General features: G+C 37.2%; 1 protein-coding gene across 3 annotated transcripts; it reads left to right on the top strand.

The window, feature by feature from the left end:
• The first annotated feature begins 8 nt into the window (after positions 1–8).
• Positions 9–13126, top strand: LOC115216633 (protein asteroid homolog 1-like). Of its 3 annotated transcripts, XM_029786117.2 has the most exons (3): positions 10–148; positions 8469–8657; positions 10872–13126. In XM_029786117.2, the coding sequence occupies exon 3, from the start codon at positions 10952–10954 to the stop codon at positions 13067–13069; it is 2118 nt and encodes a 705-aa protein (XP_029641977.1). In that variant the 5' UTR covers positions 10–148; positions 8469–8657; positions 10872–10951; the 3' UTR covers positions 13070–13126. The 3 variants fall into 3 exon arrangements, with proteins under 3 accessions (XP_036362345.1, XP_029641977.1, XP_036362346.1); XM_036506452.1 differs by lacking the exon at positions 8469–8657 and having other exon boundaries at positions 9–148; XM_036506453.1 differs by lacking the exons at positions 10–148; positions 8469–8657 and adding an exon at positions 8658–8749 and having other exon boundaries at positions 10870–13126.
• Positions 13127–13302: the final 176 nt, after the last annotated feature.

Here is a 13302-nt window from a genome sequence, read left to right as displayed (position 1 = left end):
TGAATTAATCTTGGGATATCACCCATTTAGCCGGATCACGAGACAAGATTTTTCAGTGGTTATCACGGCTTCGACTAATTATGCATTTATACACGTGCGAAAATTGTAATTCGCTATGTTACCTTACTACAGTAATTGTTGCTTAACAGTAAGTTGACTTACTAGTTACCTCCCACTTAATTTTTATTTACTTCATAATATCCCAAAATTGAACAATAACCGTATTTTGTATATTTTCTTATTAATAGATTTATTTATTCGAGTCAGAGAATTTGTGGAAGAGCATATTTATTTCGGTTAATATAAAGATCTTCACCCGTTAACAAAAAAAAAAAATCGTTGGAGTGGCTGTGTGGTAAGTAGCTTGCCACATGGTTCCGGGTTTAGTCCCACTGCGTGGCACCTTGGGCAAGTGTCTTCTACTATAGCCTCGGGCCGACCAAAGCCTTGTGAGTGGATTTAGTAGATGGAAACTGAAAGAAGCCCGTCGTATATATGTATATATATATATATATGTATATGTATGTTTGTGTGTCTGTGTTTGTTCCCCCAACATCGTTTGACAACCGATGCTGGTGTGTTTACGTCCCCGTAACTTAGCGGTTCGGCAAAACAGACCGATAGAATAAGTACTAGGCTTACAAAGAATAAGTCCTGGGGTCGATTTGCTCGACTAAATAGGTGCTCCAGCATGGCCACAGTCAGATGACTGAAACAAGTAAAAGAGACCCTGCTGTAGGTTAACCACTGCGTAGAAAACGAATTTTTCAATTCTCCGGCCTTCAAGCATGCTAGAAATAGCAGCCAAATCTCACAAAACTGCGATAACATAATGAAAGAAATATGTAATCAATCTACACACCTTTCTGCAAAGATTTCTCTCAGAGTAATTTCCAGCAGTAATATGACACAGTAATTCACATGAAATTAATGTTTTATTTATAACTTTTTTCGGACTTTTTTTCAATCAGTCTATGTGGGAAAATACGGAGATGAAGAATATGGAAAAAAATAAAGAAATTCAAATTTTAATTTCAAATTTTTTATGCAAAAACTCTCATCCAAAATCCCCCCCTCACCGTCATCCCGCTGTCTAAAAGTGAAAGTGAACAGTTGTTTTATCTTTCTGTAGGCGTTAGAGTGAAACAGTAAAAGTATCACGGCAGCGCCCGGTCACTAAGAAGAAAAAAAAACCAGTATAATAGGTGTTCATTATGTTATCGCAGGTTTGTGAGATTTGGCTGTATTTCTAGCATGTAGATAGCCTGCTTGAAGGCCGAGGCCGTAGAATTGGGAAGGGAGGGTGTATATATATATATATATATATATAATATATATATATATATATGACTCCTTGGTTAATATAGGGCGTAACCACTCCGTGGTTAATATAGGGCGTAACAAATATCAGAAAATCAAAAAAAAAATGTGTGTAATAGGTGTAAAACAACTTCCTATGAACGAATATGAAAAAAAAAATTCGCGCATGCGAAAGGGGGGTGGGGGAGAGGCCTCGGAAAATTCACATCGGGAAGTTCCGAAAGCGTCTGAGGGGCTGACCCGGGCACCAAAACAAAAAAAAAATAGTGTAATATGTGTAAAACAACTTGCTCTAAACGAATATGAAAAAAAAAATGCGCTCTCGCGAAAGAGGGGTGGGGGAGAGGCCTCGGAATATTTATATCGGGAATTTCCGAAAGCGTCTGAACCGGGCACAAAAACAAAAACAAAAACAGCGTAATAGGTGTAAAACAACTTGCTCTAAACGACTATCATGAAAAAAATGCGCGCTCGCGAAAGGGGGGTGGGGGAGAGGCTTCGGAAATTTCACATCTTCACTCCACGGCCTTTAAACTAAGAAAAAATAGTGTAATTGGTGTAAAACTACTTGTTCTAAACGAGTATCAAGAACACACACTCACACATGAATCATAAACTCCGTATTTCGCAAAAAAAAAAAATAAAGAGAAGAAATTCTGGAAAAAGTGAAGAAATGTTGGATCTCATTCCTTGGTTAAAGCTATTTTAAACATTAAATTTATGCTTTTCTTTGAAATAGTTCAGATATATGCAATTCTTTTCACTTATTAAGATGCATTTATCAGAAAAAAAGAGACAGAAAAAATTATTATTTTGTGTCAATCCTTCCCTAATTATCCTTTATTAATTAGTTTTGGCGTGTATTTTTTTCCCAAATTTATTTTTTCACCTTTACAACACTGTTTAGTAAAGCAATTAATTATCTTTATAATTTGCATATTTGACTTATTAATCAAAATTCTCTAGATGTAATATATACTAAGTAATGCATCCTTCATTTATGTGTTCCGTTCTGTATTATGCATGCGTGACTGTTTGTATGTAAGTGTGTTTAACTGTGCACATGAATGTGAATATTAAAGAACATATTTATTTACTATGATTGTTATTTTCAGAACAAATAAATCTTTTGGCTGTTATGTTATTGATGTTATTATTATTGCTAGTTAAAGGGTGGTGACTTGGCTGAATATTTTGAGTCTTGTAGTATGTAGTTGTGTTAGTCAATATTCTGAGTTCAAATCCAACTCATTTCTTTATCATCATTATCGATGGACCATTCAAAGAGGTATGTATACATTATCATTTTCGTAACATAATTTCTGTAGTATTTCAAGATGTTTCTGACACGTATTTTGATTCACATGGCGGAGATCCAACATTTCTTCACTTTTTCCAGAATTTCTTCTCTTTATTATTTTTTTTTTGCGAAATACGGAGTTTATGATTCATGTGTGAGTGTGTGTTCTTGATACTCGTTTAGAACAAGTAGTTTTACACCAATTACACTATTTTTTCTTAGTTTAAAGGCCGTGGAGTGAAGATGTGAAATTTCCGAAGCCTCTCCCCCACCCCCCTTTCGCGAGCGCGCATTTTTTCATGATAGTCGTTTAGAGCAAGTTGTTTTACACCTATTACGCTGTTTTTGTTTTTGTTTTTGTGCCCGGTTCAGACGCTTTCGGAAATTCCCGATATAAATATTCCGAGGCCTCTCCCCCACCCCTCTTTCGCGAGAGCGCATTTTTTTTTTCATATTCGTTTAGAGCAAGTTGTTTTACACATATTACACTATTTTTTTTTTGTTTTGGTGCCCGGGTCAGCTCCTCAGACGCTTTCGGAACTTCCCGATGTGAATTTTCCGAGGCCTCTCCCCCACCCCCCTTTCGCATGCGCGAATTTTTTTTTTCACATTCGTTCATAGGAAGTTGTTTTACACCTATTACACACATTTTTTTTTTGATTTTCTGATATTTGTTACGCCCTATATTAACCACTCCTTCCTCTCTTTTGTCAAATCTTTCCATCCTGTCCTCCACTTTTCCTGCACTATCTCTGACACCTCTGTCTCCTTTCTTGACATTTCGCTCAGCATTCATCACTCCACTCTCACCACCTCCATCCACTACAAGCACACAGACTCACACTCATACCTCAACTTCTCCTCCCACCCTAAACACACCGTGCCAGTAAGGCGTCGCTGGTAACGATCACGCTCAAATGGTGTCTTTTATGTGCCACTGGCATGGAAGCCAGTTAGTCACTCTGGCAATGATCACGCTCGGATGGTGCTCTTAGTACCCTATTAGCACGGGGCACAAGTGCCAGTAAAGCGATACTGGTAACGATCACACTCAAATGGTGCTCTTGCTCTTTGCGCCCTGCTAGCACGGATGCCAGTCATCGAATTTGATTTCGATTTCACTTGCCTCAACAGGTCTTTGCAAGCAGAGCTTATTGTCCAATGAAGGAAAGGTATGCATAAGTGGGCTGGTTACGCCCCTGGCATAAGCCACGAAGTTATGGTCTCATTTGGCTAGCCGGGTCTTCTCACGCACTGCATATTTGCAAAAGTCTCGGTCACTAGTCGTTTCCTCAGTGAGGCCTAAAGTTCAAAGGTTGTGCTTCACCACTTCATCCCAGGTCTTCCTGAGTCTACCTCTTCCACAGGTTCCTTCAACTGCTTGGGTGTGGCACTTTTTCACACAGCTATCCTCATCCATTCTCGCCACATGACCATACCAGCGCAGTCGTCTCTCTTGCACACTACATCTGATGCTTCTTAGGTCCAACTTTTCTCTCAAGGTACTTACACTCTCGAATATGCACACTGACATTACACATCCATCAGATCATACTGGCTTCATTCCTTGCAAGTTTATGCATGTCCTCAGCAGTCACAGCCCATGTTTCACTGCCATGTAGCATGGCTCTTCGTACACATGTGTCATACAGTCTACCTTTTACTCTGAGTGAGAGGCCCTTTGTCACCAGCAGAGGTAGGAGCTCTCTGAACTTTGCCCAGGCTATTCTTATTCTAGCAGCTACACTTTCAGCGCACCTTCCCCTGCTACTGACTTGGTCACCTAGGTAACGGAAGCTATCAACTACTTGTAATTTTTCTCCTTGGAATGTAACGGAAGTTGTTCTCTGCACATTTTCAGTGTTTATTGCTCTTGAGCATCTGCCACATACAAAAACTATCTTCCTAATTAGCCTTCCTTTGATATAGCTGCACCTCTTATGTGTCCATAGCTTACACTAGCTACATCTTGTGGAGTTTCTACCTATGCCTTTGCTACAGATCGAGCAGGGCCATCTACCTGGAGGGATTTGTGGTTTGCCTGCCTTCCTACTTATTAGGACTTTGGTTTTAGCTAGGTTGACTCTAAGGCCCTCCGATTCTAATCCTTGTTTCCACACCTGAAACTTCTCTAGTTCTGATAGGGACTCAGCAATTAGAGCAAGGTCGTCAGTATAGAGGAGCTCCCAGGGGCATACTGTCATGAATTCCTCTGTTATTGCTTGGAGGACTATGACAGATAGGAGGGGGCTAAGGACTGAACCTTGGTGGACCCCTACCTTCACCCGGAATTCTTCACTGTACTCGTTGCCAACCCTTACCTTTCTGACAGCGTCCCTGTACATAGCTCACACAGCTCTCACTAACCATTCATCTATCCCTAGTTTCCTCATTGACCACCAGATAAGGGATGGGAGGACCCTATCAAAGGCTTCCTCCATGTCAACAAAAGCCATGTACAGAGGTTTATCTTTGGCTAGGTATTTCTCCTGCAGCTGTCTTACCAGTAATATAGCATCAGTGGTGCTTTTTCCTGGCACGAACCCAAACTGCATCTCATCTAAACTGACTCTCTCTCTAATTAGTTGGGCTATGACCCTCTCCATGACCTTCTTTACCTGATCCAACAACTTGATACCTCTGTAATTATTTGTATCTAAAGCATCACCTTTTCCTTTGTAGCAGTTGATGGTCCCCCTGTTGAGTTGACATTCGGCAGTCTCTCTTTCTCCCATTCATTTTCTTTATTCAGCACCTTTCATAGTGGCGTCAACGAACCTCTCTCTTTGCAGCCTCATTTAGCGCAAGTGAACCATCATCCATGCGAACACATTTCTCTCCTACAACATCATGATTCTCTCTCACGAAATACCTCAAGTCTTTGGTCCTCATGGTGCAGAACATTGGCAAATTTTTTTGATCTGCTTTCTCTCTGGCTAAATAAACCTGCCTCCTAGCTTCCCTTCTGGCAGTCTGATACAATTCCCTGCTACCACCGTTCTTCCAGTCCTTCCAAGCCTGTTTCTTTTCTCTAATAGCCTTGTCAACAATATTGTTCCACCACCATGTTATTTTGGGTCGAGAGGGGACGGATCTTTTCTTTTTGAACGGCAGTTTTCAACACAATTTCTAGTTAACTAAACACTTTTAAACTTCGTATACTGGTAGAATGTGTCAAAATAAAACATTTTTTTTCTCTTGACTTTCTTGAGAAAATTGTAATTTGTAAGTTTGACGTAGTTTAATTTTTCGAATTTTAACCAATCAATTGCCTCTATTGAGCTAAAATCATTTGCTGCGTCTAAAACTGAGACAACATCCTGTCACTAACCCTAACCCTCACTCTCACCCTAACCCTAAATTTTAGCATTTCGGGTTTTTTTTCTTGATTGTTAAATTAATTTAATTGTTACGCGTGTGTCTAAAATTATTCGTTTTGTTTTTGTTTTGAGTTTTTGCTTTCGTTTTAGCCTTTAATTTTTTTTTCTTAATTGTTAAATTAAAATTATTTTCCATTGCCTTCATTTTTTTTTTCTTAATTGTTATCCTTAAATTAATTTAACAATTAAGAAAAAAACGATAGGCTAAAATTTAGGGTTATTGGTTAGGGTGAGGGTTAGGGTGAGGGTTAGGGTTAGTGACAGGATGCTCACTTTCAATTTAGACATTTTTCTTTTTTTCTGTTGGTGGAGATTTTATTTCCAACGATAATATTTTCCAATTTGAGAGAAAAAAAAAAAACAGTTACAAAATTTTCAACTTCTTGTCTAATAACTTTTCAAAATATTTTCGTATCACCATTGGTCACCAATAACCTTTACTTCAACTGACTAATGAAACGAGACCTTTTCCGAACGGTAATATATGACCTATCGACACGAGCACTCAATTTCTTTTAATTAGCACTAAATCAGGATGGTATCCAGCACTGCCTGTGATTTAAGTTTGTATGACAGGGTTTATAGATTTCGATATAATGATGACTTGGCATTACAATTTTTCCGCCAACATAGAGTTGTTCCCGCATTTGTGAATTGCCCAACATGTAATTCCCCTTGCGTTGTTCGAAATGGGACTAATATGTTTCGATGAATGAAGATGGTTCGTCGTTGGAGACAGGAAAACAGAATGCGGATTTTCAGTGTCTATCTTCAAGAACACCTTTTTAGAGCGAAGCCGTTTACCCCCGTGGAAAGTTCTTTTATTCATTAATTATTTCCTAACAGAAGATTGGTCATATAAATCTGTTATGGAAAATTTAGATATAATGCTTGCTACGTCTGTTGATTGGCGATCTTTCTGTTGTGAAGTTTGCCTTCATTGGGTTGAAAATTGCCAAGCACAAATTGGAGGGCCGGGGATCGCAGTTGAAATTGATGAGGCAGTTTTGGTAAAATATAACCGAGGTAGTTTTACGGCCCGGAATTAAACCGTGTTTCAAACAAATTTTGGTTAAACTAAAGCGTTAAACCCGATAAAAAAAAACAAAAAAAAAATTGTGTAATAGGTGTAAAACAACTTCCTCTAAACGAATATTTAAAAAAATGCGCGCACGCGAAAGGGAAGTGGGGTGGAGGCCTCGGAAAATTTACATCGGGAATTTCCGAAAGCGTCTGACCCGGACACAAAAATAAAAATAGTGTAATAGGTGTAAAACAACTTGCTCTAATCAATTATCAAGAACACACTCTCACACATGAATCATAAACTCCGTATTTTTGTACGTATTTCGCAAAAAAAAAAAGAAAGAAAGAAAGAGAAGAAATGTTGGATCTCCACCATGTGAATCAAAATGCGTGTCAGAAACATCTTGAAATACTACAAAAATTATCTTATGATAGTGTATACATACCTCTGTGAGTGGTCCATCGACAGTGATGATAAAGAAATGAGATGGGTTGCGTTTGGAGGAAAAAATTATCTCGGGCCAGGATAAAGACTTGCTGCTGCCAATAAGAATACGTGTATTTTCTTGGCAGCAGGTTTGATGCTTTCCATAAATAGGAATCTAGAGAGGTATTGCTTTAAGTAACAGGCACGAATGCCTGGGCGAACAACTGATCTCTTAACTGACCCCCACAATCTCTCTATCGTCTGTGTGTGCACCGACGCGTTTGTAGGATCAACAAAATTTTCACTGTGGTTGATCCGAAAGTGGGTATAGCCGAGATTTCCCAGAGAAACAACTGACCTTAGGGGCCTGGACTTGAATAGAACTTGGTACCAACAATCACTGTCTTGTAAACAACTGTCCTTTGACAAAAGACTGACCTTTCATTGACCAGTGTTTACTCATCCCATCTTCTGGTGTGGAGGATTTCCCGCTCCTTTTGACAAGCCTATGGACTTGGTACCAACAAGTTCTTATTTAATTTTTCTTTTTTTTTGCGAAATACGTACAAAAATACGGAGTTTATGATTCATGTGTGAGTGTGTGTTCTTGATAATCGTTTAGAACAAGTAGTTTTACACCAATTACACTATTTTTTTCTTAGTTTAAAGGCCGTGGACTGAAGATGTGAAATTTCCGAGGCCTCTCCCCCACCCCCCTTTCGCGAGCGCGCATTTTTTTCATCATATTCGTTTAGAGCAAGTTTTTTTTACACCTATTACACTACTTTTAATTGTTTTTGTGCCCGGGTCAGCCCCTCAGACGCTTTCGGAAATTCCCGATGTGAATTTTCCGAGGCCTCTCCCCCACTCCCCTTTCGCGTGCGCGCATTTTTTTTTCGTTTAGAGAATGTTGTTTTACACCTATTACACAATTTTTTTTTGTTTTTTTGACCGGGTTTAACGCTTTAGTTTAACCGATTTTTATATTAACCATTTCTTTCTTTATTACCCATAGGGGACAAACAAGGACAGACAAAGGAGTTAAGTCGATTACATCGACCCAGTGCATAACTGGTACTTATTTAATCGACCCCGAAAAGGATAAAAGGCAAAGCATAAAGTTTTGGGTTTTTTTTAGAGACTATTACGATATTTCCGGTACTTCAAGCGAAAGTTACATTATTTCCCTTCCACTCACTACTCGGTATGTATGGCTTTTTCTAAGAATTCTTTTTAGTGTTTATTTTTACTTAACTCCATCTTTTCTCCAAATGTATTGTTTTTTAGAAGAAATTTATAAAGGTTATCCAAGATTTACTTATTTAATTATATAAAACATTTTCATACGATAAGTGTATATAGATCGTTATAAAACGAATGTATTATTTCACAAACTTTTTGGGCGAAAGTAAAGAATACACACACCCGGTGTTTAAAGTTAGGGGTTAGGGTTAGAGTTTTTGTTACGCCGAAAACGGTTGGTGTACGTATTCTTTACCTCCGCCACTTTTTGTAAGAGTTAATTCTAAAGATACATCCACTGTCATTAATACTTGTTGTTTTATTGATCGTAGCATTATCATTTACCATTTATTGTATTAAAAGTGATGTTGCAATTATTTGTAACTGACTGTTTCAAGAATTTCGCCTCCACGTGCTTATTTCGTCAAACAAACCTCTACCCGGTCGCGCGACTTGCTAAAAATAACAGCCAAATTTTCTCCAGAGAAACTGGCTATTTTTGGCGGAGTTTCGTATCAGCTTTCATTTTACAATAGTAAACTGAAAAGAGCCAAGGCATAACTACAGATTCCTGTCCCCGCCCGACTTTGGACGATCATAACTTTCAGAAAAATGGATATTTTTAAATGAAATTTCCTACGAATATGTGTTATATCATGGAGGGGGAGTGTTTTAGGTGGGGAATTTCGGAAAATTCACCGGCGTCCACTTCAATTCGCCTTACCTTTCAAGAAAATCGATATTTTTTAGTGACATTTTCTACAAATATACCTCGGACTATGTAGATTGCGAGAACATAGGAACTTGGGGAGAAAACAATTGAGGGTTACTTTTGAGGACCGCTCCCCACTGGGTGGGTGTTTCGGTACAAGTCGTCCATATTTGTTTCATTTTCTCAGTTTTGTGCATCCGTATTTAACTAGGAAGTATTTAACTTCCTAGTTAAATACTAATCAGGTTGATTTATCTCAAATATATTCCTGACAATACAGATTAATTAGAAATGATTGCCTCTCTTCACACCTCGTTTCTTTCTCCATTCTGTTTCATTGAAATACAAATTTACAACGTTCCTATGTTCCCTTCTAGATAGATTTGAGGAAAATAAAAGATATCCTCAGTTTTAGCACAGCTTTGATTTTTGAGTTTGGCATGAAGATGAACTCCAATCTTGAACTGGATATTTTTGTTTACTTTGCAACATGTCCAAATGGAAGTCTGTGTGAACCTTTCTCTTTTTAGTCATATTGTATCTTTTCAATTTATATTTTTACATTAATACATTCCACACTACTCTCTGTACTTATTTATCATGGGTAATATCAATGTGCATATACAAGAGAATGTAAGTAACTTGAGAGGAAAACTGAGTACACATAGCATCAGGTGTAGTGTACAAGAGAGTTTACTGCACTTGTATGGCCATGTAATGCATATGAATGAAGACAGCTGCATCAACAGGTGCCAATTTCAAATTGTTGAAGGAACATGTAGAAGGGGTAGACCCAGGAAGACATGGGACGAAGTGGTGAGAAAGGATCTACAGATGTTGAGACTCACATAGCTGATGACAGGGGGCCAAGGCTCCTGGTGGTTCGCTGTGCTTGAAATGACATGTCAAGCTAAGTAAAAGCACGGTTGTCTTTGCATACAGGCTGTTCCCTGCATTGCTCTCCAGCTGAGCATTCCTAACCTTTTGGGCTCATGAGTGCTGGTGTCATGTAAAAAACACGTGCCAGTGCCATGGAAACACACCTGTGCTAGTGCTGCATTTAAAGCACCCAGTACAGTCTGTAAAGTAGCTGGTGTTAGGAAGGGCATCCAGCCATAGAAACCATGCCAAAACAGACATGGAGCCTGAGCAGCCCTTCAGCTGGAAAGCAGACATTAAATGAAGATGATAATGTTGAGGATTAACCCTTTCATTACCAACCCGGCTCTGGCTCTGAGTACAAATGTCTTGTTTTCATATAAGTTTTGAATTAAAATCTTCCACCAAACCTTCGTCACAATTTATGTTCCTAATACTAGCTTAATGATAACTAAGTTATTTTACTAAATTCTTTGTTATATTTAAAGAAATTGAAAGAAATACAGAGCATCTCAAAATAAATACAGTAATGAAAGGGTTAAATATTATGATTAATACTTATGCATAGTTTTCTTTCTTTTACAGATTTTACATTGTATGTGTTCCAGAGAAAACAAATGAAAGTGCTGAAAGACCAATATTTTTGACATCAGAATTGTAGTACAATGGGTGTCACAGGACTTGCCTCCTTTGTTAAATCACAGCAATGTTTTGATAGCAAATATAGGTTGCATGATTGCAAGATAGTTATTGACGCTAACAATTTGTATCATTTTATTTATTATCATCATAAAGTACCTTACCGATGTGGTGGAGATTATCATTTATTCGTTGCTAAAATCAAAATGTATTTTAAGACCTTTGAAACTTGCAATATCTCACCTTATCTTGTATTTGATGGTGGTTATGAAACTGATAATCGAAAATTAAATACATGCCTCTCTAGAGCTCGTCAACGCATATATATGTCCCAGTCTCTGGCACGAGGAGGATCTGGAAGTGTTACACCAGCTCTGACTTCTCAAACGTTTCTCAATGTTATAAAAGATCTTGGCATTCCTTGTGTTGTCGGAGATTTTGAAGCAGACAGCCAAACCATGCTTTTGGCTAACCAATGGAATTGTCCAGTGCTTAGCAACGACAGTGATTTTTACATTTATGATGTAACTGGAGGATTTATAATGTTGGACAGTGTGGATTACAACCCCAAATCATTTAAAGAAGAAAGTTCTGGCAAAACGTACAAGTTTTTGGAATGTCAAATTTATTTCTGCAAAAATTTCACTGATTTGTTTCCTGGACTGAATAAAAGTTTACTGCCACTTTTTAGTACACTTTGTGGGAATGATTATGTTAGTTCCAAAGGAATATTTGATAAATTTTTTTGCAATATGAAGAAAGCTCCAGATAATTTTGGTCAGAATATTGCTCGTCGCAAGCAACATGCTATGTTTCTTTCACTTTTATATTGGCTCCATAATCAAAGTTCCATTGAAGAAGCTATTACAAATATTTTGAATTTTTTCAAAATTGCAGAGCGGAAGAAATTGCAAACATTAATAAGTAAATCAGTTACTAGTTATATTAGTGTGGAATCTTGTTTTGATATGAAAGAATATTTTGAAACGGACAAGTTAGTCTTTAAATCACCAGGTTTCAAAAAGTTTTGTCACAACTGTATTCTACCAGAATGGTTCATTCACAGATTAAAAAGATGTCAACTTTCTGTATCATTTCTTAATGTAGTGCGCTTACGGCGAATCATTCTAATGAGTCAAATTGAGCATATGAGTTATCCATCTGTCTACACGTGTTCCACTTATATCAGACAAGTTATTTATGGTATTTTACTTCTTGATAATGTTGAAAAAGAATCAATTAATAAATTATCTATTGAAGAATATGACAGAGATGGCTGTAACTATAAAAAGAAAAAAATTGATCCAGTTTTTACCATTCCAAACTTTGGGCCTCTCCCATCACTGAGTGACATTTCATCAGCCACTCTTGATATTAAACGCCAAATTATGTTGTTAACCTTAGGTTCAGACTTGGAGTTTTTAAAAGAATTTCCTGACGAGTTAAAAATAGTTGCTATTACCATTGTGTATTGGGTGAAGAATGCTAACCCTCAAATTCATAAAGCTATGGTGACAGCTTTGGTTGTATGCAATATATATTTGTGGATAAAAATTTCAAAGGATAAAACAGAGACAAAGAAAGTATTTCTTCAAAGTTCTGCTGGAAATCAGAAAAGTATGTATAAACTTATTGAAGGTGCAAATAATGAAATTTTAAATCAAGTTAATAAAAATCTTATAAAATTCTGTGGAAACCCATCATATGATTGGAAAACTAAAATTAATACCCCTGTGGTACATAACTTCAATCAATTTCAAGTTACATTGCGCTATGTCTTACATTTGAATCAACTGCTTCAAGAACCTTTCTATGCAACAAGTCCCTCTTTCATATTTTCTGGAACATTTCTTTGCAATTTATTTCTTGAAATTTGTGGCCGTGCAAACCCTCAGGAATTCTTATCAAATTTGTTGGTTCCTGGTAGTGAGTTTGAATCACTTTTTATTTCTTGTGATAATGCATTTCATTTGATTTTGAAACCATGCTATATTGCAGAACGGACTATGAAAAAAAAATCTCAGAAAAAGCGAAAGAAAAAATCTCAGAATATACATATGGCTAAGCATGAAAACTCAGATTTATCTGACAATAATTCTGTGGTGAATTTTGATACTGAAAACAGGTTTAATGTCCTTGCCTAAAGCTTTATTTCAATTTTAAGAACTTCATATAAAATAAATTAACATTTTTATACTTCACTTTCTTTAATTCTATTTTCAAATTTATAAAATTTGTTATTTTATTCTTGTTTCAATCATTACACTGTGGCCATGTTGGAAGACTATCGTGAAGTTTTTGTTGATCTTATCGACTCTGATACTTATCTTTTAAGCAATTGCTAACTTAGTTTTACTTGATATGAAGGGTTTTTAGG

This window comes from Octopus sinensis, linkage group LG10 (genome assembly GCF_006345805.1).
Source record: "Octopus sinensis linkage group LG10, ASM634580v1, whole genome shotgun sequence".
NCBI lineage: Eukaryota > Metazoa > Mollusca > Cephalopoda > Octopoda > Octopodidae > Octopus > Octopus sinensis.
This window is presented reverse-complemented; position numbering and strand designations above follow the sequence as displayed.